Source organism: Aquarana catesbeiana, linkage group LG08, assembly GCF_042186555.1.
Source record: "Aquarana catesbeiana isolate 2022-GZ linkage group LG08, ASM4218655v1, whole genome shotgun sequence".
Lineage (NCBI taxonomy): Eukaryota > Metazoa > Chordata > Amphibia > Anura > Ranidae > Aquarana > Aquarana catesbeiana.
This window is the reverse complement of record NC_133331.1, coordinates 303,692,310-303,717,863: the sequence shown is the minus strand read 5'-3', so window position 1 is coordinate 303,717,863 and position 25,554 is coordinate 303,692,310. Positions and strand designations below refer to the sequence as shown.

The window sequence follows — 25,554 nt, the reverse complement described above, 5'->3', positions numbered from 1 at the left end:
TGTTCAGCCTCATCTACCTGATCATTCTCTGCATAGTTGTGATCTTCCTGGGTGGAATCCTGGAAATACAGAGGACCACCCTCCTCCAGAGACTGCTGATCTCCACTCAACGTCTCCTCTTCTTCGTCTTTTACCTCAACTTTGATGTCTTTCAGTTCTTCACTCTAAAGCCCAAAGATGACAGAATACATTTTAAAAACTAAACAAGATATTACATAGAAGGTACGCTGTAGGACAAATCATATCTTTCCTCCAATCCGATTTGAATAACCATTTGGTTTTGTGTAATATTAAGGGTCTTGGCCCTGGACATTCTTTTCCAAAGATGACTCGTCTCTCACTCCTTAGTGAAAGCCTTTGTTCAGGGTGTTGTACACATTTCTCACCTTGTAAACTGCCCCCATGACATTGTGGAATCTCAGTATGGGTTTGTATGTCCTTCAGAAACCACCATTTGAACCTATCAGGCATGCTCCCCTCTCTACTCTCTCTCACAAGGTTGCTTTCTCATTTTTTTTTACCTCTGCGAGGTGGGTCTGAGCTCCTGGAGTTACCCTGCAAAAACTCCATCCTAGTGTTACACAGGGATAAAGTTGTTTGACACCTAGGACAGCATCAAGGATGGCCAAATCTGCGTAGAAACTCACCAGCAAACAAAGATATAAGCCAACCAAAACCCCAGTGACAAAATACCTAACTAAATGACCTAAAACAGAATAACAGAAGTTCTATCGAACTAACGCTATATGAGGGTTCTTCAAAATGTTTTTTAAACTCTGTTAAATCAAAAAAAGTGCGGAAACCTTTTGAAGACCTCTCGTATAAATGAGGAACACAAGAAAGCAGGGTAAAACTGGAGGTGCAGGGAAAATATAGCAAAGGGGGACAAAAACTGGGTTTAGAAACAAAGGGAAATAGGAGCAAAGCAGCAGGGTTCAGGGCATGAGTACAAGTCAAGAAGTACGGTTTGAGTCAAAGAGCAGGCACAGCATAAACGGCTGACAGTACCTGCCAGCAAGCAAAACACTGGAGCAAGGTGTAACAGCAGAAGAGGGACTAAATACCCTCCCAGCAGCCAGCACCAGGTGGAGCTGATTGCTGGGATCTGCTGGCTGCTGGGAGACACCTGCTGGAGGACACTGGAGTTACAAATTTGCCCTCTGGGAAGCAACGTGCCACCGGTAGGTGACCCAGGTCCTGACACCAACATGGTTCCCTCCTTTCATCTTCTTAAGCAGTACATTTTTCTTCCTACCTTTTGTCTTTCTCCAAAAAATTTCAAGGACATTTTTCTCTACTATCTGGAGGTGGTACAAACAGATTCTCTCCTTGTCATTTCTGAGAGTCACCGTAGGGGATTTCCTGCCTTTCGCTCCACTATTGCCAGGTGGATTAGACCATTCATTATTGAAGCCTATGGTCTAAGGCATATGATTCCACCCTTCCCTGCAAAGGCCCACTCCACCAAATCTGTTTGTGCTTCATGGGCTTTTCAGCATCGGACATCCCAGATCTGCAAGGCTGCTCTCTTTTGTTAAGTTTTACCTGGTGGATGTTCAGGCCTCGTTTGATTTTAATGTTGGGCATAAGGTGATTTAAGCTGCTCCCTAATGTTTATAAAAAAACCCTTTTTACCCAATATTACACGGGCCTGTCAATTTTTTTTCCATGTAGCTCACCCCCTGCTTTTGGAAAGCCCACGGTCTAAGACTAAGATCCTGTGTCCTGTTATGTACTCAGGACTTACCTTTAAAGGGGTTGTAAAGGTAAAATTAAAAAAAAAAAAAAAAAATAACAAACATGTTATACTTACCTTCACTGTGCAGCTCGTTCTGCACAGAGTGGCCCTGAACCTGGTCTTCTGGGGTCCCTCGGCGGCTGTTTCAGCTCCTCCCGGCAAGCATTAACCACCTTAATGCGAGCTCCCTCGCATGGTGGTTAGTGCTTGCGGGCGTGCTCCCATGATACAGCCGGCGGCTATAGCCACTCACTGTATCACTCGGCCCCGCCCCCCAGCGCGCCGCGTCATTGGATGTGATTGACAGCAGCGCGAGCCAATGGCTGCGCTGCTTCCAATACATCCGCTGTAGCCAATCAGCGGCCAGGGTGAGCGGAGGAATAGATGTCGGGAACGAGAAGCTGACTTTCGAGGCGTCAGTTAAGTAAAACGGGGGGGGCTGGGGGCGGCGGTATTGTCAGAAGTTTTTTCACCTTAATGCATAGAATGCATTAAGGTGAAAAAATTTTTACCTTTACAACCCCTTTAATGTCGTTTTCTTGGAGTACATTACAGCTTGTTAGAAACTAAGAATGGTAGAGGTTATGCTAGGGATGTCCTTACATCTTTGCTTGATATTGTCCAATCATTATAAGGTAGCTGCAAAACCCATGGCCTAAAACTAAGATCTAAGTCCTGTGATGTACTTCAAGGAAAGTAAAAAATCCTTTTTATATTCAGTCCATTCTACCTGCTGATGGTGAGAGGTGTTGGGATCTTCTTTTGTAAAAACCCAGGAATACAGAGGACAACCCTCCTCCATAGCTGATCTCCACTCACCAGCATCTCCTCTTCTTCCTCTTTAAGCTCAACTTTGATGTCTTTCAGTTCTTCACCCTAAACCCCAAATATGACAGAATACATTTAGAAAAACATATATAAAAATGTCCTCTCATAGTTAAAAAAAAAATTAGGTCTACATTTTCTGTCCCACCTACCGGATAATGGTGAGGGATGATGTGATCTTCCTGTGTGGAATCCCGGGAATGCAGATTATAGGGACATCTGTCTGGTGGGTTCCCATTACTGGATCCATCTGTAGGAAACACACACACTGACTGAATACATTGTTTCTATGTGTTTATCAGATGATGGGGGATCTAGGTGGACCCTCCGTACTGCTCTCTCCTTTACAATAAAGTCTCCTCTTACCCGGTGATTTGGGGGGCGGCTGATTGTCCATCATGACGTCCTTGTAGAGATCCTTGTGTCCTTCTAAATACTCCCACTCCTCCGTGGAGAAATAGACAGTGACATCCTGACACCTTATAGGAACCTGATACACACAATGATACAGTCACCATCCAGACACATCCCTTGTCTGTTACAAGGATCTAACAGATGTTCTAACCCTTCCAGTCTAAATCTAAAGTAAAAAACAAACATTTGGCTCCAAGTGGGCTTTTTTGAGGACTACTACCTGATAAATACTGTATTATATAGAGAAACATACATGTTTTCTATATAGTGCTGACCATGTATGATGGAGAATCTGTAGACATGACATTGCTCTGTGTGCACAGTGGTCGGGAATGTCTATATTGTGAGGCCCGTCCTATTAGTGTCACTGGACACGGCATGTACTGTACACATTGATGTCACCCTGACAGCCAACTCCATCAAAATAAGTCTGGGGACATCTGTGCTGTGATTGGTGTTCAGGATCACATGACAGAGACAAGACAACCAGTCATGTTATGGTGAGGGAACAAAGGAAGCCAAACATTCTGCACTAAATTACTGTGAGGGACAAAATAGCATCATCACTTCCATCAAATCACAAAAATCAGAAGCTTTATCCCTTATTCTATGTACTGTAGGGATGTTCATTCCTTCTGCTGCCTTCATTAGAACTTGTACTGTAGATCAGTCTTCTTCATCCCCATATCCTGATCTAGAGAAGACATGGTGTCCATTATCTCACAGTGATGAGAGCCAACAAGCCCGAGACAGCTTTATGGAGGCTGGATAAATGGCTCTATATTTAGGATGTATCTGGTCTATAAACCAGAGGCTCTGGATGGACAGTTGGATAAATGGTTCTATATTTAGGATGTATCTGGTCTATAAACCAGAGGCTCTGGATGGACAGTTGGATAAATGGTTCTATATTTAGGATGTATCCGGTCTATAAACCAGAGGCTCTGGATGGACAGTTGGCTCTATATTTAGGAGGTATCCGGTCTATAAACCAGAGGTTCTGGATGGACAGTTGGATAAATGGTTCTATGTTTAGGATGTATCCGGTCTATAAACCAGAGGCTCTGGATGGACAGTTGGATAAATGGTTCTATATTTAGGACGTATCTGGTCTATAAACCAGAGGCTCTGGATGGACAGTTGGATAAATGGTTCTATATTTAGGATGTATCCGGTCTATAAACCAGAGGTTCTGGATGGACAGTTGGATAAATGGTTCTATATTTAGGATGTATCTGGTCTATAGACCAGAGTTTCTGGATGAACAGTTGGATAAATGGTTCTATATTTAGGATGTATCCAATCTATAAAAATATAACCAATATATAAACTTCAATGATATATATATATATATATATATATATATATATATATATATATATATCTCAAACATACAGTGGGGGAAAAAAAGTATTTGACCCCCTGCTGATTTTGTACGTTTGCTCACTGACAAAGAAATGATCACTATCATTTTGATGATCGGTTTATTTTAACAGTGAGAGACAGAATATCAACAAAAATATCCAGAAAAACGCATTTCAAAAAAGTTATGAATGGATTTGCATTTTAATGAGTGAAATAAGTTTTTTAACCCCTTCGCAAAACATGCTTTTCTACTTGGTGGAGAAACCCTTGTTGGCAATCACAGAGGTCAGGAGTTTCTTGTAATTGACCACCAGGTTTGCACACATCTCAGGAAGGATTTTGTCCCACTCCTCTTTGCAGATCCTCTCCAAGTCATTAAGGTTTAGAGGCTGACGTTTGGTAACTCGAACCTTCAGCTCCCTCCACATATTTTATATATATATATATATATATATATAATAAACCGATCATTAAAATGATAGATTGATCATTTCTTTGTCAGTGGGCAATTGAGTCCTGTCTGTGATACTTTTTTTTATTTGCACTAACATACAATTTTTCAGGACAAGTTTTCGGGGTATGTCCGCTTCTTCAAGGTCCCAGCAGTACTGATTCTGAAAGATAAAAAAATTAGCATCCCACACACACACACACTCGCACCTCTCTTTGGGGCTGCAGGAACTGGACTATAGCAGGAGCCTCCTCCTCGGCTCTGACGTTCACGTACACAGGCCAGGAGGAAGAGCGTGGAGGGACACTTTCCCTACGAAGTCTGTAATAACAGGAGTCTTGGAAGGGGGTTCTGGGCAGGAAAAACTATTGTGCTGCCAGGGGGGATTTTAGGGAGGGGTGGTTAGAGGATATGTGTTAGGGGGTGCTTTGCTTTGGGTTAGAGAGGACTTGTGCTAAAAGGAGGGGGCAGATTTGAAGTTTGACCCCCACCCCCCAGCACAATTCCTCTCCCCTCCCAAAACACCCTCTAGCACAAATCTTTTAACCCCCCCAATCAAAGATCCCACCCAAACTCCATCCTTTCCCCCGATCCTATCTCAGCTCCATCCTTCCCCCCGATATCATCCCAGCTCCATCCATTTCCCAGCTCCATCCACCACCCCGATCTCATCCCGGCTCAATCCACGACCCTGATCCCATCCTGGCTCCATCTCCCCCCCCTCAATCCCATCCCAGCTCCATCCACCCCCCTGATCCCATCCCAGCTCCATCCACTACCCCAATCCCATCCCAGCTCCATCCACCCCCCTGATCCCATCCCAGCTCCATCCACTACCTCAATCCCATCCCAGCTCCATCCACCCCCCTGATCCCATCCCAGCTCCAAACCCTCCCCCATTTGGAATCCCTGCATCCAGCATCCTACAGGGGGCCAGACGCATGGATGGGGGGGCTGCGCTGCCCGTGCTCCCTTAATGGATGGGCTGCCCCTGCTTTGCTTCCATTATTTGTGACTTCATAATCAGAATGAAGTTTGTTGCTGATTAGTTTATGTCTGAGGTTGGGTGGTTGTCTGAAAGCCAATGTTGGGGGTTGTTGGAATGTTTTTTTCCGAGTGTCATCCTCTTGTTATAATGGGTTGTAAATCCTTGATTATCTTTCTTATCCCTTCTAGGGCTGGATTGTATGTGGTCACTAGAGGTACACGGTTATTTATTTATTTTTTCTCTTTGTATTGGATGAGATTTTCTCTTCGGGTTTTCAAGGTGGTGTTTATACTGTTGTTGATGGTTTTATCTTTGTGACCTTTCTTATGTACAGAATCAGCAGGGGATCGAATACCTTTTTCCCTTACTGTATGTGTAGCACAGAAGATAAATGAACATGTCAGAAGAGGACGGACATGACGGGGGGGGGGTTACTGGGTGTAAATATAAAATAAGATCTTATTACCTCCTCTGCTGCCAGATCCAGCAATGTCTCCTCTCTACTTCCCCCCAACTCACCTCTCACCCGGAACTTCCTGTCTGCATCCTAGATCACTTCCTGTACATGCTTGACATCACTTCCTGTACATGCTTGACATCACTTCCTGTCTATGCTGCACATCACTTCCTGTTTGTTCGGGTCACTGACAATAAGTGAGATCACCGCCTCGAAGAGGATTTAAAAATGTTGGCCTTTGTTGCTTTAACAACTGCTTTTTAGAACATTCTAAAAATTGTTCACATATGCTATACCCGAGTTAAAATAAAACAAGGATAATGAATAAAAATAACATTACAGGACAGGTAAATGGGGCACGGGGCAGGTGGACCCTTGACAGAGGTCAGTTGACTTCCTGCAGAGGAGACAAACAGGAGAGGAGGGATTCAGAAGGAAATCTACCAGCAGCACTATAGCCTAACTTTCATCTGCCTCCATTTGGGCCACAGTAAAGATTTTCATAGGACAGATGGACCACTGACAGAGGTCAGTTGACTTTTTGTGGAGAAGACACATGAGAGAGGAAAGATTCAGGAGGAACTCTGCCAGTAGCACTGTGACCTAACTTTCATCTACCTCCATCTGGGCCCCAGTAAGGGTTTTCAGAGGACAGGATGACCATTGACAGAGGTCAGTTGACTTCTTGCAGAGAAGACCAATGGGAGAGGAAGGAATCAGGAGGAAATCTACCAGCAGCACTGTAGCCTAACTTTCAACTGCCACTATCTGGGCCCCAGTACAGGTTTTCATTGGATAGATGAACCATTGCCAGAGGTCAGTTGACTTCTTGCAGAGAAGACCCATGGTAGGGGAAGGATTCAGAAGGAAATCTACCAGCAGCACTGTGACCTAACCTTCATCTGCCTCCATCTGAGCCCCAGTACAGGTTTTCATAGGACAGGTGAATCATTGACGGAGGTCAGTTGAAGAGATGCTCTTTTGGCCACCCCGCTGGGTACTGACCGCTGCCTGTAAAGATTTGAGGGATAAAAGGGATATCATTCTCCTGTTGCCACAACCGGATTGGGACACTTAGGGAAGACACAATGTCCTTTTCTGAATTACAAATACCTTCATTTGAAGGTTGAGTGTACCTCTTGGGAGGACTCTTTGGTGGTCCTACCCACTGGCCAGTATTAGTCAGGCATATTATAGAATTGTTAGGCCCCAGTGGTGAGCTGTACCTGTGTAATAAATACTGTTGTATTTGTATTGGTTTATTTGCTACTTGCAGTGTTGTTCCCTACTTTCCCGGTGTATTTGAGGTAAGGCCTTTTCACAGGTGTCAAAGTAAATTAACCCAACCACTGTAGTATTCACTTTATCCTTTGGTACAGTGTACTGCTTGTATTGTTTTGCTGCATTTATTATTTGTGTTGTTATTTCTCAGATGTTGGTGTGTCATATGTGTTCTATTAGGTTCAGTCACAGGGTGGGTCAACACTGGAAACGGAGAATCCAACAATTCCAACGACTCCCTCAGGGGTCAAGACTATGTAGCACCCTCTAGTGTGCTACTAGTGGTAGTGCAGGAAAATGTATGTGGACTCCTGCTTACCCTCCGAGTCCTAATTGGGTCATGGGTTTACGTTAGGTCAGGGCTGGATGACTCAGGCTCCATTCACACTTGTACGACTCCAAAGTTGTGCCGACTTTGGAGTGCAACTTTGACGCAACTATGAATGGGTGCAACTTGGAAATTACTTTTGTCTCTGACCAGTGATAATGGACAACTGTTCCACACAAGTTGCATTGTCTAACATTGAGATACAACTTTCATGCAACTTCTGAGGGTTAACATTGAAGTCTATGACCCTCAAGTTGCATGAAAGTCGGACCAAAGTAGTGCGTGAACTACTTTGAAGTTGCTGCAACTTTAGGTCGTGCATATATGAATGAGTATTATTGGAAAACATGGGGAACGACTTGTCATGCAACTTTAATGTCCAAATTTGCATGACCAGCCGCACAAGTGTGAATGGAGCCTCATGCAGACAAGTCTCTGGTGCTTCCCCCTGGTTCTGGAGAGTTGAAGAACATTCTGGAAACTAGAGGGCGGAGGCTAGGGGGTTGATCTGCATGCTCAGGGGAGCTTGACCAATCCCCAGGCGGTGGGCCTTAAGTATGGATAAGTCATGCTGGCACGGGAAATCAGGTGGAAGATGGGGATGAAGTGCTAAGGGGACTGTCGGTTGCCCTTGAGGTGAACCCCCTAGTCTGGGGAGGGGTGCTCTGCCTCAGGTGCTGGCCTGGGAGAATCCTGACAACAAAAGCAGTTTGGAAGGAGTCTTCCCTGAGAGGCAGCGGGAGCAAGAAGAGGCGAGAGTAGTACAGCACGTTCAGGGACTTACAAGGGGGGGAACTGCCACATGTAGCAAGTCTCTCTGGAATATAGCGGTGTGCTTAAATCTTCCCTAACCTTGTCCTGGGAGATCTCCAGATTAGTCGGTAGACTGGTGAAGAGTCAAATGGGTTAGACTGGTGGAGAAACATCCAGGTGGGCTGGCATTTCCTGCAGTGGGTAGAGCAGGGATCCGTGTCTACAAAGGAGTTGGAGGTACTCTAGGGGGCAGTTCGCAACAGTTTGTGCTACTTCAAAAAAGGGACCGAGAGTTCCTAGTCTGTTGCATCTAGATCAGTGATAGTGAACCTTGGCACCCCAGATGTTTTGAAACTACATTTCCTATGATGCTCGTGCACTCTGCAGTGTAGGTGAGCATCTTGGGAAATGTAGTTCCAAAACATCTGGGGTGCCAAGGTTCGCCATCACTGATCTAGTCTGTCAGTGCTGTGGAGTGAATAAACAAATCAGAAGCTGTACATTGGGAGGAGGAAGATGTCCCTGAGTTTGTTGCCATAAAATTGGGCATCCTATAATTCCTATTACCCATCCAAGTTATTACCTCCAAATAAAAAACATAAAAACCAAGCTCAAGACTGTTCTTTGTGTCCAGATGAGAGCTGGAAAATGCTATCCGCCTGGTAGTAAAGGAGTGGAGAACCCAGTCATCTGCAACATTTACGGGGGGTGGTGCTACAACTACATTTGCAACACAACTATAGGGAATCAAGAAATGATTATGCCCAATCCATTAAAGGAGCACCAACACATATAGTTGAGTCAAGATGATGATCATCTAATTGGGAAAACCAAGATGGTCAAAGTATGCCTTATATCAGAGAGTGATCCAGTGGCGGCTGGTGCTCAACATTTTTGGGGGGGTGCAAACAAACTGAAAATTTCTGAAAAAAAACCCCATTAATTGCAGCTTCACTGTGCCCATCAAACGCAGCCACTGTGTCCATCAAACGCAGCCACTGTGCCTATTTAATGTTGCCACTGTGCCCCAAATGTTGCCACTGTGCTCTAAATGCTGCCACTGTGCCCCAAATGTTGCCACTGTGCCCCAAATGTTGCCACTGTGCCCCAAGTGCTGCCATTGTGCCCCCCGTCTGCCCAGCACTTACCTTGTCTTGGATGGGCAGCGGGTGACGGCAGAAGGTGTCCTCCATTTCTTCCCCGACCCCGATGTCTTCTCCCAGCCGCTCCTCCTCTCGTCCTCTGCTATGATTGGACGCCTGATAGGCGTCCAATCACAGTGCATGTCATTTCAGCCAATCAGGTGACAGGTAACACAGACCCGGCAACTTGATTGGCTGAGAGGCGGTTCAATGTTAGCAAAGCAAATTCCTTCGCTTTGCTAACATACAGCTGAGTGAGAAGCGAACGCACAGCGTTGCACCCGCTCCTCACATTTTTGGGCGCCTATTGGAGCCTATGGCTCTAATCAGGTGCTTCCAAAAAACAGCCCCTGCCGGTGTAATTCAGATGTCCGGCGCCCGAAAATGGGCCGGGCACCTAAATAGGGGGTGTCAGCAGCGACCATAGATAGATTCCAGCAATGCATGAATCTATCTATGGTGATTAGAGCGGTGCAGTGGGGGGGGGGGGGGAGACGCTCCTGTGCCCTTTATGGACGTACCGCCAGTGGAGTGATTCAACACTGAAAAGGCTTTCCTCCAGTAGTCCGCCTGCTATCTCTGCCCCCTCCGGCCCATCTCAGCAGTCAGCAGCAGAGAGGAGGACAGAACTCCCCCTACAGATCCTATCTGTGCAGCTGCAGCACCCCCTCGTTTCCGCCTCCCCTGGCCTCATCATTCAGCAGACTCCAGCCCTCCTCTGGTCCTCCTCCAGACCCTGCACTTTCTGCTCCCCCCAGCAGCAGCACAAGGTAAGAGGGGGTGCACTGTAATGTAAGGGATGGTGGGGGGCTCTTGACATCTGATGTAAGGGGGGATGGAGTGCTCTGGACATCTAATCTTACAGATACAACCACCCCTTTGAGGGAAACCATAATGTTGATGCGGCCCGACTAGGCATGGTGGGAATTGTAGCTCCTGAACAACTAGAGGGCCATAGTTTGGGGACTCCTGCGCTAGACAGATGGGGAACAGATCCCCATCCGTCTTTTTTAGCGGATAGGATTCAGATGTTGGTGGGTGTCAGACATGTGTCCGATGATACCTACCTCTCTATAGAGGGGAATGGATGGTCCAATCGGGTCCACCTGACAGTTTTTTTTAGGTGGAACCATTGGACCATCCATTGCCCTCTATGGGGAGGTGGGCGTCAATGGACACATGTCCATTGACACCTGCCTCTGTAAAGAGGGGAATGGATGGTCAGATCGGGTCCAACTACCAGTTTGTTAGGCGGACCAATCGGACCATCCATTGCCCTCTATGAAGAGGTGGACATGTGTCCTTTGACACCTGCCAACATCAATCCTATCCACTAAAAAGCGAAGGATCCGCCCATGTGAAAGCGGACCAAGATACTGTAGAGAGTCATCCATTCATGTTCTAATAGTAGAGAAGATCCATTTCCACACACGTCTCGTTTTGTACCCGAGAGGTAGACAAACTGGGTCATGGTGTGGAGGATCCACACCATGACCCAGTTTGTCTACCTCTCGGGTACAAAACGACACACGTGTGTGGAACTGGATCTTCTCTACTATTAGAACATGAATGGATGACTCTCTATGGAATGAGCACCTTCCAATCATCTAAGAATTAGAAAGAAAGAAAAAAAATACTCGAGTATATTGGAGCTTTCTTTAATTATTTTGGGGAACTGGAATAACTAATGAACATAAAAATCTTGTATAACTGATGCAAAAAGATACATGTGAATTTCTAATTATTAATACATTAGCTGGACCAATGAAAACCCAGCTTTTCCAATAAGGCAAAAAAAAAGCATTTATGGTCAACAGCTAATAGCAACTTATGAAAAGGTTCCTTAGCGAAAGGCAAATCCTCAATGGATTTGATGTTCTGGCATTTCATTGCCTAAATATACACTAGAGATGGGCTCAGGCGTGTTCGGGATCCCACCTGCCCAATCCCACCGGGAACCCAATACTGCACAAGGCTAATCACAGGCAGTGAGACATTTCACTATCTGTGCAGCTGGTGGGATCCCGAACACGCCCGAGCCCATTCCTAATATACACTATATTGCCAAAAGTATTCTACAAAACATTTGTGAAAGAATGGGTCGCTCTCAGGAGCTCAGTGAATCCAAGTGTGGTACCGTGATAGGTTGCCACCTATGGTGCAATAAGTCCATCCGTGAAATTTTCTTTCTAAAAAATATTCCAGGGTCAATTGTTAGTGGTATTATAACAACGTGGAAGCAATTTGGAATAACAGCAACTCAGCCACGTAGTGGTAGGCCACGTAAAATGATAGAGTGGGGTCAGTGCATGCTGAAGCGCACAGTGTGCAGAAATCACCAACTGTCTGCAGAGTCAATAGCTGAAGACCTCCAAACTTCATGTGGCCTTCAGATTAGCACAACTGGGCATAGAGAGCTTCATGGAATGGGTTTCCATGGCCGAGCAGCTGCATCCAAGCCTTACATCACCAAGTGCAACGCAAAGCGTCGGATGCAGTGGTGTAAAGCAGTGGTTCTCAACCCTGTCCTCAAGTACCCCCAACAGGTCATGTTTACAAGTTTTCCTTTATCTTGCACAGGTGCTTTAAATCAGTCAATGGCTTGGTATTTTGGACAGCTATTTTATATAAGATAAATTCCCAAAATATGGCATATTGGGGTACTTGAGGACAGGGTTGAGAACCACTAGTGTAAAGCAGGACGCCACTGGACCCTAGAGCAGTGGAGACGAGTTCTCTGGAGTGACGGATCATGCTTATCTGTCTGGCAATCCGATGGACGTGTCTGGGTTTGGCGGTTGCCAGGAGAACAGTACTTGCCTGACTGCATTGTGCCAAGTGTAAAGTTTGGTGGAGGGGGGATTATGATGTGGATTTTTTAGGGGTTGGGCTTGACTCCTTAGTTCCAGTGAAGGGAACTTTTAAGGTGTCAGCATACCAAGACATTTCGGACAATTTCATGCTCCCTTTATGGGAACAGTTTGGGGATGGCCCCTTCTTGTTCCAACATGACTGCGCACAAGTGCACAGCGCACACAAAGCAAGGTCCATAAAAACATGGATGAGGGAGTTTGGGGTAGAGGAACTTGAGTCCTCCTGACCTCAACCTGATAGAACACCTTTGGGATGAACTAGAGCGGAGACTGCGAGCCAGGCCTTCTCGTCCAACATCAGTGCTTGACCTCACAAATGCGCTTCAGGAAGAATGGTCAAACGTTCCCATAGACACACTCCTAAACTTTCTTTCCCAGAAGAGTTGAAGCTGTTATACCGTAGCTGCAAAGGGTGGCCCAACTCAATATTGAACCCTACAGACTAAGACTGGGATGCCATTAAACTTCATGTGCATGTAAAGGCAAGCGTATTTTTTGCTGCCATGTATTGGTACGGTTGTCCATGTATTGTCATGATAGCCAGTGAGGAAGTCCTCTTTATTGCTTACCTCCTTCTCACAGTTGCCAAAGTGTTGCCATATTTTCCCATGTATAACCACAGCTTAGTGCTGTTGTTTTATTATAAATTCAAATCCAAACAGGTCTACAACTATCAAACCACACCCTACAAAAGTCCCCTTGCTGAATTAAACATTTTACACACTATAATGAGAAAGAATGCTCGTCCGTGCGACTTCTCTGGTGTCGAAGTCCTCTTTCAAAAATAAACATTTCCCACACTTAAAATGAAAATGGAAGCTTATTTGTGTTAATTCCCCAGGACATTAGAAATGGACCTTCTTTCACCCAATTTCTTGGAAACAGAACATTAGAGATGGACCGTCCTTCACCTCATTTCATGCAAACAGGTCATTAGAGATGGACATTTTTCTTGGAAACAGAACATTACAGATGGACTTTCTTCCACCTCATGGAAAGAGAACACAAGAGATTGACCTTCCTTCAATTAAGTTCTTGGAAACAGAACACTAGAGATGGACCTTCCTCCACCTTATTTCTTGGAAACAGAACATTAGAGATGGACCTTCTTTCACCTCATTTCATGGAAACAGGACATTAGAGATGGACCGTCCTTCACCTCATTTCATGGAAACAGGACATTAGAGATGGACCTTTTTTCTTGGAAACAGAACATTAGAGATGGACTTTCTTCCACCTCATGGAAAGAGAACACAAGAGATTGACCTTCCTTCAATTAAGTTCTTGGAAACAGAACACTAGAGATGGACCTTCCTCCACCTTATTTCTTGGAAACAGAACATTAGAGATGGACCTTCCTTCACCTCATTTCATGGAAACAGGACATTGGAGATGGACCTTTTTTCTTGGAAACAGAACATTAGAGATGGACCTTCTTTGACCTAATTTCTTGGAAACAGAACGTTAGAGATGGACCTTCTTCCACCTCATTTCCTGGAAACAGAACATTAGAGATGGACCTTTTTCCATCTCATATCAACTAACTAAGGTCTGTTCTCTGTGTGAATTTTCTGGTGTCGAAGAAGTTTTGTTTTCTCTGTGAAACTTTTCCCGCACTCTGAACATGAATAAGGCTTTTCTCCTGTGTGAATTCTTTGGTGATTGAGAAGAACTTTTTTCTCAGTGAAAGATTTCCCGCACTCTGAACATGAATAGGGATTCTCACCGGTGTGAATTCTCTGATGTTTATGAAGCAGTTCTATCCGAATAAAACGTTCCCCGCACTCTGAACATGAATAGGGACGTTCACCCGTGTGAATTCTTTGGTGTATAAGAAGAACTTTTTTCTCAGTGTAACATTTCCCGCACTCCGTACATAAAAAGGGACGCTCTCCTGTGTGACTTCTCTGGTGTCTAATGAGGTCGTCTTTCCTAAGAAAACACTTCCCACACTCTGGACATGAATGAGGCTTTTCTCCTGTGTGAATTTTCTGGTGTAAAAGAAGCCTTCCATTCTCACTGAAACATTTCCCGCACTCTGGACATGAATAGGGGACCTCACCTGTGTGGATTTTCACATGTTGAGAAAGTCCTGCTCTCCGAGTGAATCCTTTCCCGCACTCTGAACATAAATAGGGGCTCTCCCTTGTGTGACATCTCTGGTGTGAAAGAAGGTCTGCTTTCCGAAGAAAACCTTTCCCACATTCTAGACATGAAAAAGGTCTCTCATCAGTGTGACTTATCTGGTGTCTTTCAAGGATTGATTTCTCGCTGAAACTTTTCCCGCACTCTGTACATGAATAAGGACGCTCACCTGTGTGAATTCTCTGATGTTTAGCAAGGTCTGCTTCATGAACGTAAGATTTCCCGCACTCTGAACATGGATAAGAACGCTCACTAGTGTGAGTTTTCTGGTGTGCATTTAGGCTTATTTTATGACTGAAAGATTTCCCGCACACTGAACATAAATAAGGGCGCACCCCTGTGTGAATTCTTTGGTGAATAAGAAGAACTTTTTTCTCAGTGAAACATTTCCCGCACTCTGAACATAAATAGGGACGCTCCCCTGTGTGACATCTCTGGTGTATTAGGAGGTCTGCTTTCCGAAGAAAACCTTTCCCACATTCTGGACATGAAAAAGGTCTCTCATCAGTGTGAGTTTTCTGGTGTCTTTCAAGTTTTGCTCTCTCGCTGAAACTTTTCCCGCACTCGGTACATGAATAGGGACGCTCGCCTGTGTGGATTTTCTGATGAATAAGAAGTTGTCCTTTGTGGATGAAACGTTTCTCACATTCTAAACATGAATAAGGACGCACATCCGTGTGAATTTTCTGGTGTGTAATAAGGCCTTCTTTATGAACAAAAGTTTTCCCGCACTCTGAACATGAATAGGGACGCTCACCTGTGTGAGTTCTCTGATGTTTAGCAAGGGTTCTTTTGTGACTGTAAGTTTTTCCGCACTCTGAACATGAATAAGGACGCTCATCCGTGTGAACTCTCTGATGTTTAGCAAAGTCTGCTTTACGAGTGAAAGATTTCCCGCACTCTGAACATGACATTGAACTCTCTCCGGTGGTAACGCCTTGATGACTTAAGGAAGATTCCCCGGGATTAGAAGGATCTGTTGACCTTCCCAAACTCTTCTGAGTAAGGACATTATTTCCTGGCAGGTATGGTTCAATGTCGTAATCTGAAGATAAAATAGGATGTCCCTCGGAGATATTCCGCGCTCTGCCTCCATCTGTTGGGAAAAATATAATTTTATAAGTATATTTTTATGGCTTATCTTCGGAAATCATGTGTTAATCTAGCATCAGTTTTACAGACCTGTCATGGAACTGGGTGCAATTATGACATAAAATTATAAATATAATCCGGGTAAAGGATAAAATATCACTAAATCATAGAGAACAAAGATGGACCTTCCTCTACCTAATTTCTTGCAAACAAAACATTAAAGATGGACCTTCTTCCACTTCATTTCTTGGAAACGGAACATTAGAGATGGACCTTCCTCTACCTCATTTCTTGGAAACAAAACATTAGAGATGGACCTTCTTCCACCTCATTTCTTGGAAACAGGACATTAGAGATGGACCTTCTTCTTCTACTTCATTTCTTGGAAACGGAACATTAGAGATGGACCTTCTTCCACCTCATTTCTTGGAAACAGGACATTAGAGATGGACCTTCTTCCACTTCATTTCTTGGAAACGGAACATTAGAGATGGACCTTCTTCCACCTCATTTCTTGGAAACAGGACATTAGAGATGGACCTTTCTCCACCTCATTTCTTGGAAACAGGACATTAGAGATGGACCTTCTTCCACCTCATTTCTTGGAAACAGGACATTAGAGGTGGACCTTCTTCCACCTCATTTCTTGGAAACAGGACATTAGAGGTGGACCTTCTTCTACCTCATTTCTTGGAAACAGGTCATTAGAGATGGACCTTTCTCCACCTCATTTCTTGGAAACAGGACATTAGAGGTGGACCTTCTTCCACCTCATTTCTTGGAAACAGGACATTAGAGGTGGACCTTCTTCTACCTCATTTCTTGGAAACAGGTCATTAGAGATGGACCTTTCTCCACCTCATTTCTTGGAAACAGGACATTAGAGATGGACCTTCTTCCACCTCATTTCTTGGAAACAGGACATTAGAGGTGGACCTTCTTCCACCTCATTTCTTGGAAACAGAACATTAGAGATGGACCTTCCTCCACTTCTTTTCTTGGAAACAGAACATTAGAGATGGAACTTCCTCCACCTCATTTCTTGGAAACAGAAGATTAGAGAAGGACCTTCTTCCATCTTATATCTTGGAAACAGAACATTAGAGATGGACCATCCTCCACCTCATTTCTTGGAAACAGAAAATTAGAGATGGACCTTTTCCCACCTCATTTATTGGAAAGAGGACAACAGTGATGGACCTTGCTGATGCTGTACAGGAGTAATGGCTAATGATTAACATTAACAGAGGAAATGAGGGATAATGGTTGAACTGCCCAAACCTGGATATGAAACAGCTTTTCGGTCAATTGTCCAAATACTTTTGAAAAGGTGGGTCCTACATAAATAATTTGTGAGAATTAGTGTTAGGAACGACCAAGCTATTTATGTAGGATTGCTCTTTTCAAACATATTTGGACAATCGACCAACAAGCTGTCCCATATCCATGTCTGGGCAGTTCACCCATTTTTTTTTTTATTAACAATTAAGCAAGTACTCTGGCTAAAAAGTCTTTATTCCGCATGGGGCCGCCCAAGAAATACCAGGCTTGTAAGGTTTTGTAGCCTAGGCCTTTATACTAATGTTGTGATGGGATGTAAGAAAGGTCTCTCGTTATCAGTGGTCTGCTAAGTGATGTCCCTCGACATTTCCAGACCCTCTGAGAAATGTTTCCCCAATCTAAACTTCTTGCCTAATGTAAAGGAATTCCAGAAGGTATTTATATGCAGATTGGTCCTTCCTAAACCATTCACTCAATCTGCATATAAATACCCTCATGAGTTCCTTTACATTAGACAAGAAGTTTAGTTCGAGTAAACGTTGGAGATGTCAGGAGGACTTGTATTCAGCCTCGGAATTTGCCATTAACAATTCTGCAACAACATTACTTAGCAGACCACTGATAACCAGAGACCTTTCTTACATCCCATCACAGCATTTTGTATATAGGGCTAGGCTACAAAACCTTACAAGCCTGGTATTTCTTGAGCAGCCCCATGCGGAATAAAGACTTTTTAGCCAGAGTACTTGCTTAATTGTTAATAAAAAAAAAAATGGGTGAACTGCCCAGACATGGATATGGGACAGCTTGTTGGTCGATTGTCCAAATATGTTTGAAAAGAGCAATCCTACATAAATAGCTTGGTCGTTCCTAAAACTAATTCTCACAAATTATTTATGTAGGACCCTCCTTTTCAAAAGTATTTGGACAATTGACCGACAAGCTGTTTCATATCCAGGTTTGGGCAGTTTCCCCAATTATCCCTCATTTCCTCTGAATCAATTGCCTCTTGCAATTTTTTTTTTTTACCTATTTTTAGGTGAACTGGATGGACAAATGTTATATTTAAATACACACTTTATACTTGAAGAAGTAAAATGAAAATGTGAACTGTTTCTGCTTTTTGGAGTTTATTACTTACTTGTGTCCGTATGTAGAGAAGATTCCTCCTGTTTACTTTCCTTAATCATCTCCCCCTCCTCCATAGACGGCTGATCTCCACTCAACAATGTCTCTTTTTCCTCTTTAATCTCAGCTTTGATGTCTTTAAGTTCTTCACCCTAAACCCCAAAGATGATGGAATATTTAGTAAAAAGGAACTTACAAAGAATAATGTTGTCTCACAAATTAGAAGACATTTTGGGTCTTCATGCTCAGTCTGATGTCTTTCAGTTCTTCACCTTAAACCCCAAAGAAGATAAGGTATAGCATCTAGAATCGGTACTGCCAATAAGAGATTACATGAGAATTGTATCTCATAAGACTGTTTTGAAGCCTTTTTTGTCCAGCCTCATCTACCTGATCATTCTCTGTATAGTTGTGATCTTCCTGAGTGGTTTTCCGGGAATACAAAGCACCACCCTCCTCCGCAGACTGATGATCTCCACTCACCAACCTCTCTTCTTCCTCATCTTTTACCTCAACTTTGATGTCTTTCAGTTCTTCACTCTAAAGCCAAATGATGACAGAATACATTTTAAAAACTTAACAAGATATTACATAGAAGAAGGTACTCTGTAGAACAAATAATATCTTTCCTCCAATCCGATTTGAATAACCATTTGGTTTTGTGCAATATGAAGGGTCTTGGCCCTGGACATTCTTTTCCAAAGATGGCTCATCTCTCACTCCTTAGTGAAAGCCTTTGCCCAGGGTGTTGTACACATTTCTCACCTTGTAAACTGCCGCCATGACATTTTGGAATCTCAGCATGGGTTTGTATGTCCTTCAAACTGCCATTTGAACCTATCATGCATGCTCCCCTGTCTACTCTCTCTTACAAGGTTGCTTTCTCATTTCTTTTACCTCTGCGAGGTGTGTCTGAGCTCCTGGGGTTACCCTTTAAAGAGCCCATCCTAGTGTCACACAGGGATAAAGTTGTTTGACATCTAGGACCTCCTTTCTCCCCAAATGTCAGGAATCAGCAGGAAGGATGGCCAAATCTGCGTAGCTACTCACCAGCAAACAAAGATATAAGCAGACAAAAACCCCAGTGACAAAATATCTAAATGACCTAAAACAGAATAACAGAAGTTCTAACTATCGAGCTAACGCTATATGAGGGTTCTTCAAAACGTTTTTTAAACTCATGTTAAATCTAAAAAAGTGCAGAAACTTTTTGAAGGCCCCTCATATAAATGAGCAACACAAGAAAGCAGGGTAAAACTGGAAGTGCAGGGAATATAAAAAAAAAAAAAAAAAGGGGACAAAAACTGGGTTTAGAAACAAAAGGAAATAGGAACAAGGCAGCAGGGTTCAAGGCATGAGTACAAGTCAAGCAGTACGGCTTGAGTCCGGTCAAAGAGCAGGCACACAATAAACAGCTGGCAGCAAGCAAAACACTGGAGCAAGGTGTAAAAGCAGATGAGGCACTAAGGCTACTTTCACACTGAGGTGCTTTGCAGGCGCTAAAGTGCTAAATATAGCACCTGCAAAGCGCCCTGAAAGAGCCGCTCAATTCACTCCAATGTGAAAGCCCCAAGGGCTTTCACACTGGAGCGGTGCGCTTGCAGGAGGGTCAAAAAAGTCCTGCAAGCCGCATCTTTGGAGCGGTGTATTCACCGCTCCTAAAGCGCCCCTTCCCATTGAAAACAATGGGGCAGCGCTGCAAACCTGCCGCCAAAGCGCAGGCAGGGCGGTTTTAACCCTTATTTCGGCCGCTAGCGTGGGTTAAAACCGCCCCGCTAGTTTCCGAATAGCGCCGCTAAATATAGCGCCGCTTTACCGCCGGCGCCTGCCCGCCTCAGTGTGAAAGTAGCCTAAATACCCTCCCAGCAGCCAGCACCAGGTGGAGCCGATTACTGGGATCTGCTGGAGGACACTGGAGTTACAAATTTACCCTCTGGGAAGCTGTAGTATGGGTATATATATATATAACTTTAGTTATTGAATTACAAGAAACTTAGTAATAGTTTTAAGGTGATTACATATATATATTTCTATATATGTATAATGTATGTTTCTGAGCTCACAGACGGTCATTCATAGAGGCTTACATTGTCTCTGAACCATTCTCTGGCTAGCCTATTGTTAGGACCAGATAAAACCAGCTTTTCGCGCCTTTCATCTGGCCTTTATAAGGTCAGACAATGGAGCAGGGCAGTGAACCTCGTGAAGGGACGTTAGTGGTCCCAGATCTTGAACAGACTGTCGGCTTCCAGAACTATCTGAAAATTCAGAAGTTCAGGGGTTCCCTGGATTGAATGCTGAATTTATCCTGTATTGTAACATCTGTAATACATCTTTAATCGAAGCTAAGTAAATCTTTTTTATTACATTCTTTGTTTTGTGTGTTTTAATCATTGCATTTACTGACCACATATCTAAAAGGGTAAATATATAAATGAATCTATGAATAAATGTAACACAGAATTTAACCCCTTGTTACAGAAGCAACGTGCCGCCGGTAGGTGATCCAGGTCCTGACACCAATGTCCTTCCAACTTAACCAATACATTTTTCTTCTTACCTTATGTCTTGCTCCAAAACATTTCAAGGAAATTTTTCTCTACTATCTGGAGGTGGTACAATCGGATTCTCCCTTTGTCATTTCTGAGAGTCACCGTAGGAGACTTTCTGCCTCTCGTTCCACTATTGCCAGGTGGATTGGACCAATCATCATTCAAGCCTATAGTCTAAAGGATATGGTTCCACCCTTCCCGGCAAAGGCCCACTCTACCAAATCTGTTAGTGCTTCACAGGTTTTTCAGCATCGGGCATCTGCATCCCAGATCTGCAAGGCTGCTCTCTTTTGTTAAGTTTTACCTGGTGGATGTCTAGGCCTCATTTTATTTTAATGTTGGGCATAAGGTGATTTAAGCTGCTCACTGACTTTTATAAAAACCCGCTTTTGACCCAATATTACAAGAGCCTGTAAATTTTTTTGTTGCCCAACCCATGCTTTTGGAAACCCATGGTCTAAGACTAAGATCCTGTGTACTGTTATGTACTCAGGACTTACCTTCAATATCCTTTTCTCAGAGTACGTTACAGCTTGTTAAAAAAATTGAGGTTTACTAGGAGTGGCAGAGGATGTGCTAGGGCTGTCCTTACATCTTTGTCTGACATTGCCCAATAATTTTAAAGTAGCTTCAAAACCCATGGCCTAAAACTAGGATATTAAGATAAGATACAAGTCCTGCGATGTACTTCAAGGAAAGACAAAAATCCTTTTTTGAGGTCTACATATTCAATCCCATCTACTTGCTGAGGGTGAAAGGTGTTGGGATCTTCCTGTGTGAATACAGAGGACCACCCTCCTCCATAGACTGCTGATCTCCACTCACCATTTCTTCTTCTTCCTCTTTAACCTCAACATTGATGTCTTTCGGTTCTTCTTCCTAAACCCCAAAGGCGACAGAGTAAATTTATAATACCATATAAAATAATGTTATCTTGTAGCTTAAAATATATTTTTAGGTCTACATGCTCAGTCCCATCTACCTGATGATGATGAGTGATGGTGTGATCTTCCTGTGTGGAATCCTGGGAATACAGAGGACGGGGACATCTCTCTGGTGGGTTCCCATTACTGGATCCATCTGTAGGAAACACACACACTGACTGAATACATTGTTTCTATGTGTTTATCAGATGATGGGGGATCTAGGTGGAGCCTCCGTACTGCTCTCTCCTTTACAATAAAGTCTCCTCTTACCTGGTGATGTGAGGGGCGGCTGATTGTCCATCATGATGTCCTTGTAGAGATCCTTGTGTCCTTCTAAATACTCCCACTCCTCCATGGAGAAATAGACAGTGACATCCTGACACCTTATAGGAACCTGACACACACAATGATACAGTCACCATCCAGACACATCCCTTGTCTGTTACAAGGATCTAACAGATGTTCTAACCCTTCCAGTCTAAATCTAAAAGTAAAAAACAAACATTTGGCTCAAAGTGGGCTTTTTTGAGGACTATTACCTGATAAATACTGTATTATATAGAGGAACGTACATGTTTTCTATATAGCACTGACCATGTATGATGGAGGATCTGTAGACATGACATTGTTCTGTGTGCACAGTGGTCGGGAATGTCTATATTGTGAGCCCCGTCCTATTAGTGTCACTAGACACGGCATGTACTGTACACATTGATGTCACCCTGACAGCCAACTCCACCAAAATAGGTCTGGGGACATCTGTGCTGTGATTGGTGTTCAGGATCACATGACAGAGACAGGACAACCAGTCGGGCTGTGGTGAAGGAACAAAGGGAGCCAACAATCCTCCACTAAAATACTGTGAGGGACAAAATTGCATCATCACTTCCATCAAAACAGAAAAGTTTTATCCCTTATTCTATGTCCTGTAGGGATGTTCATTCCTTCTGCTGCCTTCATTAGAACTTGTACTGTAGATCAGTCTTCTTCCTCCCCATCGCCTGATCCAGAGAACATATGGTGTCCATTATCTCACATGAGAGCCAACAACCCCGAGACAGCTTTATGGAGAATGGATACATTGCTCCATATTTAGGACGTATCTGGACTATAAACCAGAGGCTCTGGATGGACTCTGGATGGACAGTTGGATAAATGGTTCTATATTTAGGATGTATCTGGTCTATAAACCAGAGGCTCTGGATGGACAGTTGGATAAATGGTTCTATATTTAGGATGTATCTGGTCTATAAACCAGAGGTTCTGGATGGACAGTTGGATAAATGTCTCTATATTTAGGATGTATCCGGTCTATAAACCAGAGGCTCTGGATGGACAGTTGGATAAATTGTTCTCTATTTTATGATGTATACAACACTATAATACTCTATATACACTATATACAGGAGCGGACTGACCATTGAGCCACTCGGGCACTGCCCGGGGGCCCCATCAGGGTTGCCAGCCTCAGTAAAACCAGGGACAGTATGTATAAATCTGTGTTTTTTTACATCTGTCTGTGTATACTGTGTGTACATGTATGTGTGATTGTGTGATTGTATACTGTGTGTGTTTATACTGTGTGGCCCCATAATCTCTGATTGCCTGGGGCCCCATCAGTCCGCCCCTGACTATATATGTGTGTATCATTATCTGATGGAGATAAAAGACATCACAGTGACTATGGAGGAAGAGGACGGACATGACGGGGGGGGGGGTTACTGGGTGTGAATATAAAATAAGATCTTATTACCTCCTCTGCTGCCAGTTACAGCAATGTCTCCTCTCTACTTCCTCACGCCTCACTTCTGACCCAGAACTTCCTGTTTATGCCCCTACATCACTTCCTGTTTTTACATCCTGAAGTCTCTTGGTATCATTTCCTGTCTGTGTAATTCGCTCACAATCAGTGAGATCACCACCATGTGTGAAATATACAGTGTATATCTATACAATCTCTCGCTCTATATATGTGTATATATATATATATATATATATATATAGATATATATATAGAGAGAGAGAGATTGTAACTTTGAGGCTTCGTTTCCACCAGTGCGACTTTGGACACATAAATTTGCATGTCAAGTCACAGCCCATTGACTTCAATGGCACCCGTTCCCATCTATGATGCGACTTTGAAAATCAACGTCATTGAAAAAGTTTCCTGCACTACTTTGATGCGACTTTTGATCCAGAGAGTGTAAAGTTGGATCAAAGCTGCACTCAAAGTCGAACTCTAAATCGCGCGACTTTGGGATCGCAATAGTGGAAACGTAGCCTTATTTCCATTGCTGGAGGATTCTACCGCCAGGGATGAACGTAGTAGGACAGAAATTTTAGCTCCTCTCAGCAGAGATGTGCACAACGAAAAAAGTCATTTCGGATTAATTTGTTAAGTTAATCATTTTGTTTAGTCAGATTTGTTGTGTTGTGTTGATTTGCTTCTGTAGCAAAATCTCTGACCTTTTCCAGTCTAATGGGAACCTTCAAGGCCTAAGATAGCTGACATTCTTCAATAAGTGGTGGGTTGTGAGGCATGGTGGGTGCAAAGGTGGTAAAAGTATTGGGCGCCAGACACTTCTTGGATGTAAAAGAGGTTTTATTTCTTTGACAGTCCTTTTGATATTTTGTAGGGGAAAGAATGTTAGGGCCAGGACACCCTTAAGTAGTTGAAAATTCAAATGGCAGACTACGAGACTTCAATAGGAGAACAGCCGTACAGGGAAAGGCCCCCAGCAAGGTGCCACTTCTGCACGTGCAGGATTGCTGTCTCCTATGGCAACAGTACTTAAACAGTTTCAGCCCCTTGAGCTCCTGGTCTCTCACTGGACCCTCTGATTCAATAACTTTGAATTCCGTGAGCTCCTCAAGGCTTTTGAGGTGGTATCTCCCTCAAGCGTCACCCATGCTTCCCTGCTGGGTCCCGAGCTTGGCACTCCGGATACCTTCAACCTTCATCCCTGCTGACCGGCTCGGCCCCTGGCTTGACACACAAGGCTGCTCTGGAATCCTGACCTCCGCTGGTTGGCTCCCTGACTTGATCGTTGCCTGAAGTTTCCCGATTCTCCACCGTGCCCGTTCGGTGAGAATACTGCTCCGGTACTTGCTTCAGTTACTCACCGTGGTCCCCGGTAAAGGCGATTGGTCCCTTCGTGGTGACAGCTTCCCTTCTACCTCCGACCACGACAGGTTCTCCGGCTGGCAGAACCGTCAGTTTTGGTTGGACTGCAAGCCTCAGTCCCAACCCTGCGCTGCCCTCTTACTTCTGGATAGGTCCTCACACAGCCTGGCAGTCTGATGCCCCCGGGATAAGCCCAATCTCCAGCCTAGAAGCCCGGGGCGTACGACACATGTCCACCTAGACGGCGGTCTGGGTGGCACACAAGAACCTGGATCACCTGACCTCACCCGAATATATAGGTTCTCCCAGCAGGCCAAGGGATTCAACAAAATGCCTGCCCATTGGCTGAGATACCCCACATACCCATAACCTGACCTTGAGTTGTCCTTCTCAATCTAATACCTCCAAGTGTCCGGCCACCTGGTGGTAGAAGAGGAAAGTACAACCAGGCCAAACTTAGGGAGAATCAATGGATCCCTAGTAATTAACTGCAGTAGCTACTCCTAAGAAGGAATTTGGTGAGGAGCTCCCTGACTAAACCCCAGGGCGCTACACTTCCTATATTAGTTTCGTATATTTGTTGTTCGAAATTGATTTGTATTTCAGAAGTTATACGAAGAATACGTCAAATCAACCACTTGCCATCTGGGTCATTTCTGACACTTTGCTCCTACATGTAAACATCTTTTTT

The 25,554-nt window shown here is 44.0% G+C and overlaps 3 protein-coding genes across 3 annotated transcripts in view; all 3 read right to left on the bottom strand.

Annotated features, from left to right (window-relative positions):
* LOC141105488 (uncharacterized) overlaps positions 1-6,319 on the bottom strand; it is a 50,570-nt gene extending 44,251 nt beyond the window's left edge. Inside the window, exons 1-5 of the mRNA XM_073595342.1 lie at positions 6,248-6,319; positions 2,930-3,053; positions 2,716-2,813; positions 2,558-2,614; positions 18-164 (exon numbers count right to left, since the gene is read on the bottom strand). Coding sequence (XP_073451443.1) covers positions 18-164; positions 2,558-2,614; positions 2,716-2,813; positions 2,930-2,963 — 336 coding nt within the window. The 5' untranslated portion in view covers positions 2,964-3,053; positions 6,248-6,319. The remainder of the gene's footprint in view (positions 1-17; positions 165-2,557; positions 2,615-2,715; positions 2,814-2,929; positions 3,054-6,247) is intronic.
* The window catches only part of LOC141106879 (uncharacterized), a 163,494-nt gene that overhangs the window by 123,737 nt on the left and 14,203 nt on the right, over positions 1-25,554 (bottom strand). The window lies entirely within an intron of this gene.
* Positions 11,385-23,554, bottom strand: LOC141105078 (uncharacterized). Its single transcript, XM_073594918.1, has 7 exons — positions 23,493-23,554; positions 22,010-22,133; positions 21,796-21,893; positions 21,639-21,692; positions 18,652-18,801; positions 18,275-18,413; positions 11,385-15,856 (listed from the first exon to the last, which is right to left on the bottom strand). The coding sequence occupies exons 2-7, from the start codon at positions 22,092-22,094 to the stop codon at positions 14,160-14,162; spliced, it is 2,223 nt and encodes a 740-aa protein (XP_073451019.1). The 5' UTR covers positions 22,095-22,133; positions 23,493-23,554; the 3' UTR covers positions 11,385-14,159.

Coding starts and splice junctions, on each gene's coding strand:
- LOC141105078 (XM_073594918.1), bottom strand. CDS start 22,094: ATGGAGGAGTGGGAGTATTTAGAAGGACACAAGGATCTCTACAAGGAC. Junction 21,894..22,009: donor GCCGCCCCTCACATCACCAG/GTAAGAGGAGAC, acceptor TGTTTCCTACAG/ATGGATCCAGTAATGGGAAC. Junction 18,414..18,651: donor ACTATACAGAGAATGATCAG/GTAGATGAGGCT, acceptor TTTGGGGTTTAG/GGTGAAGAACTTAAAGACAT.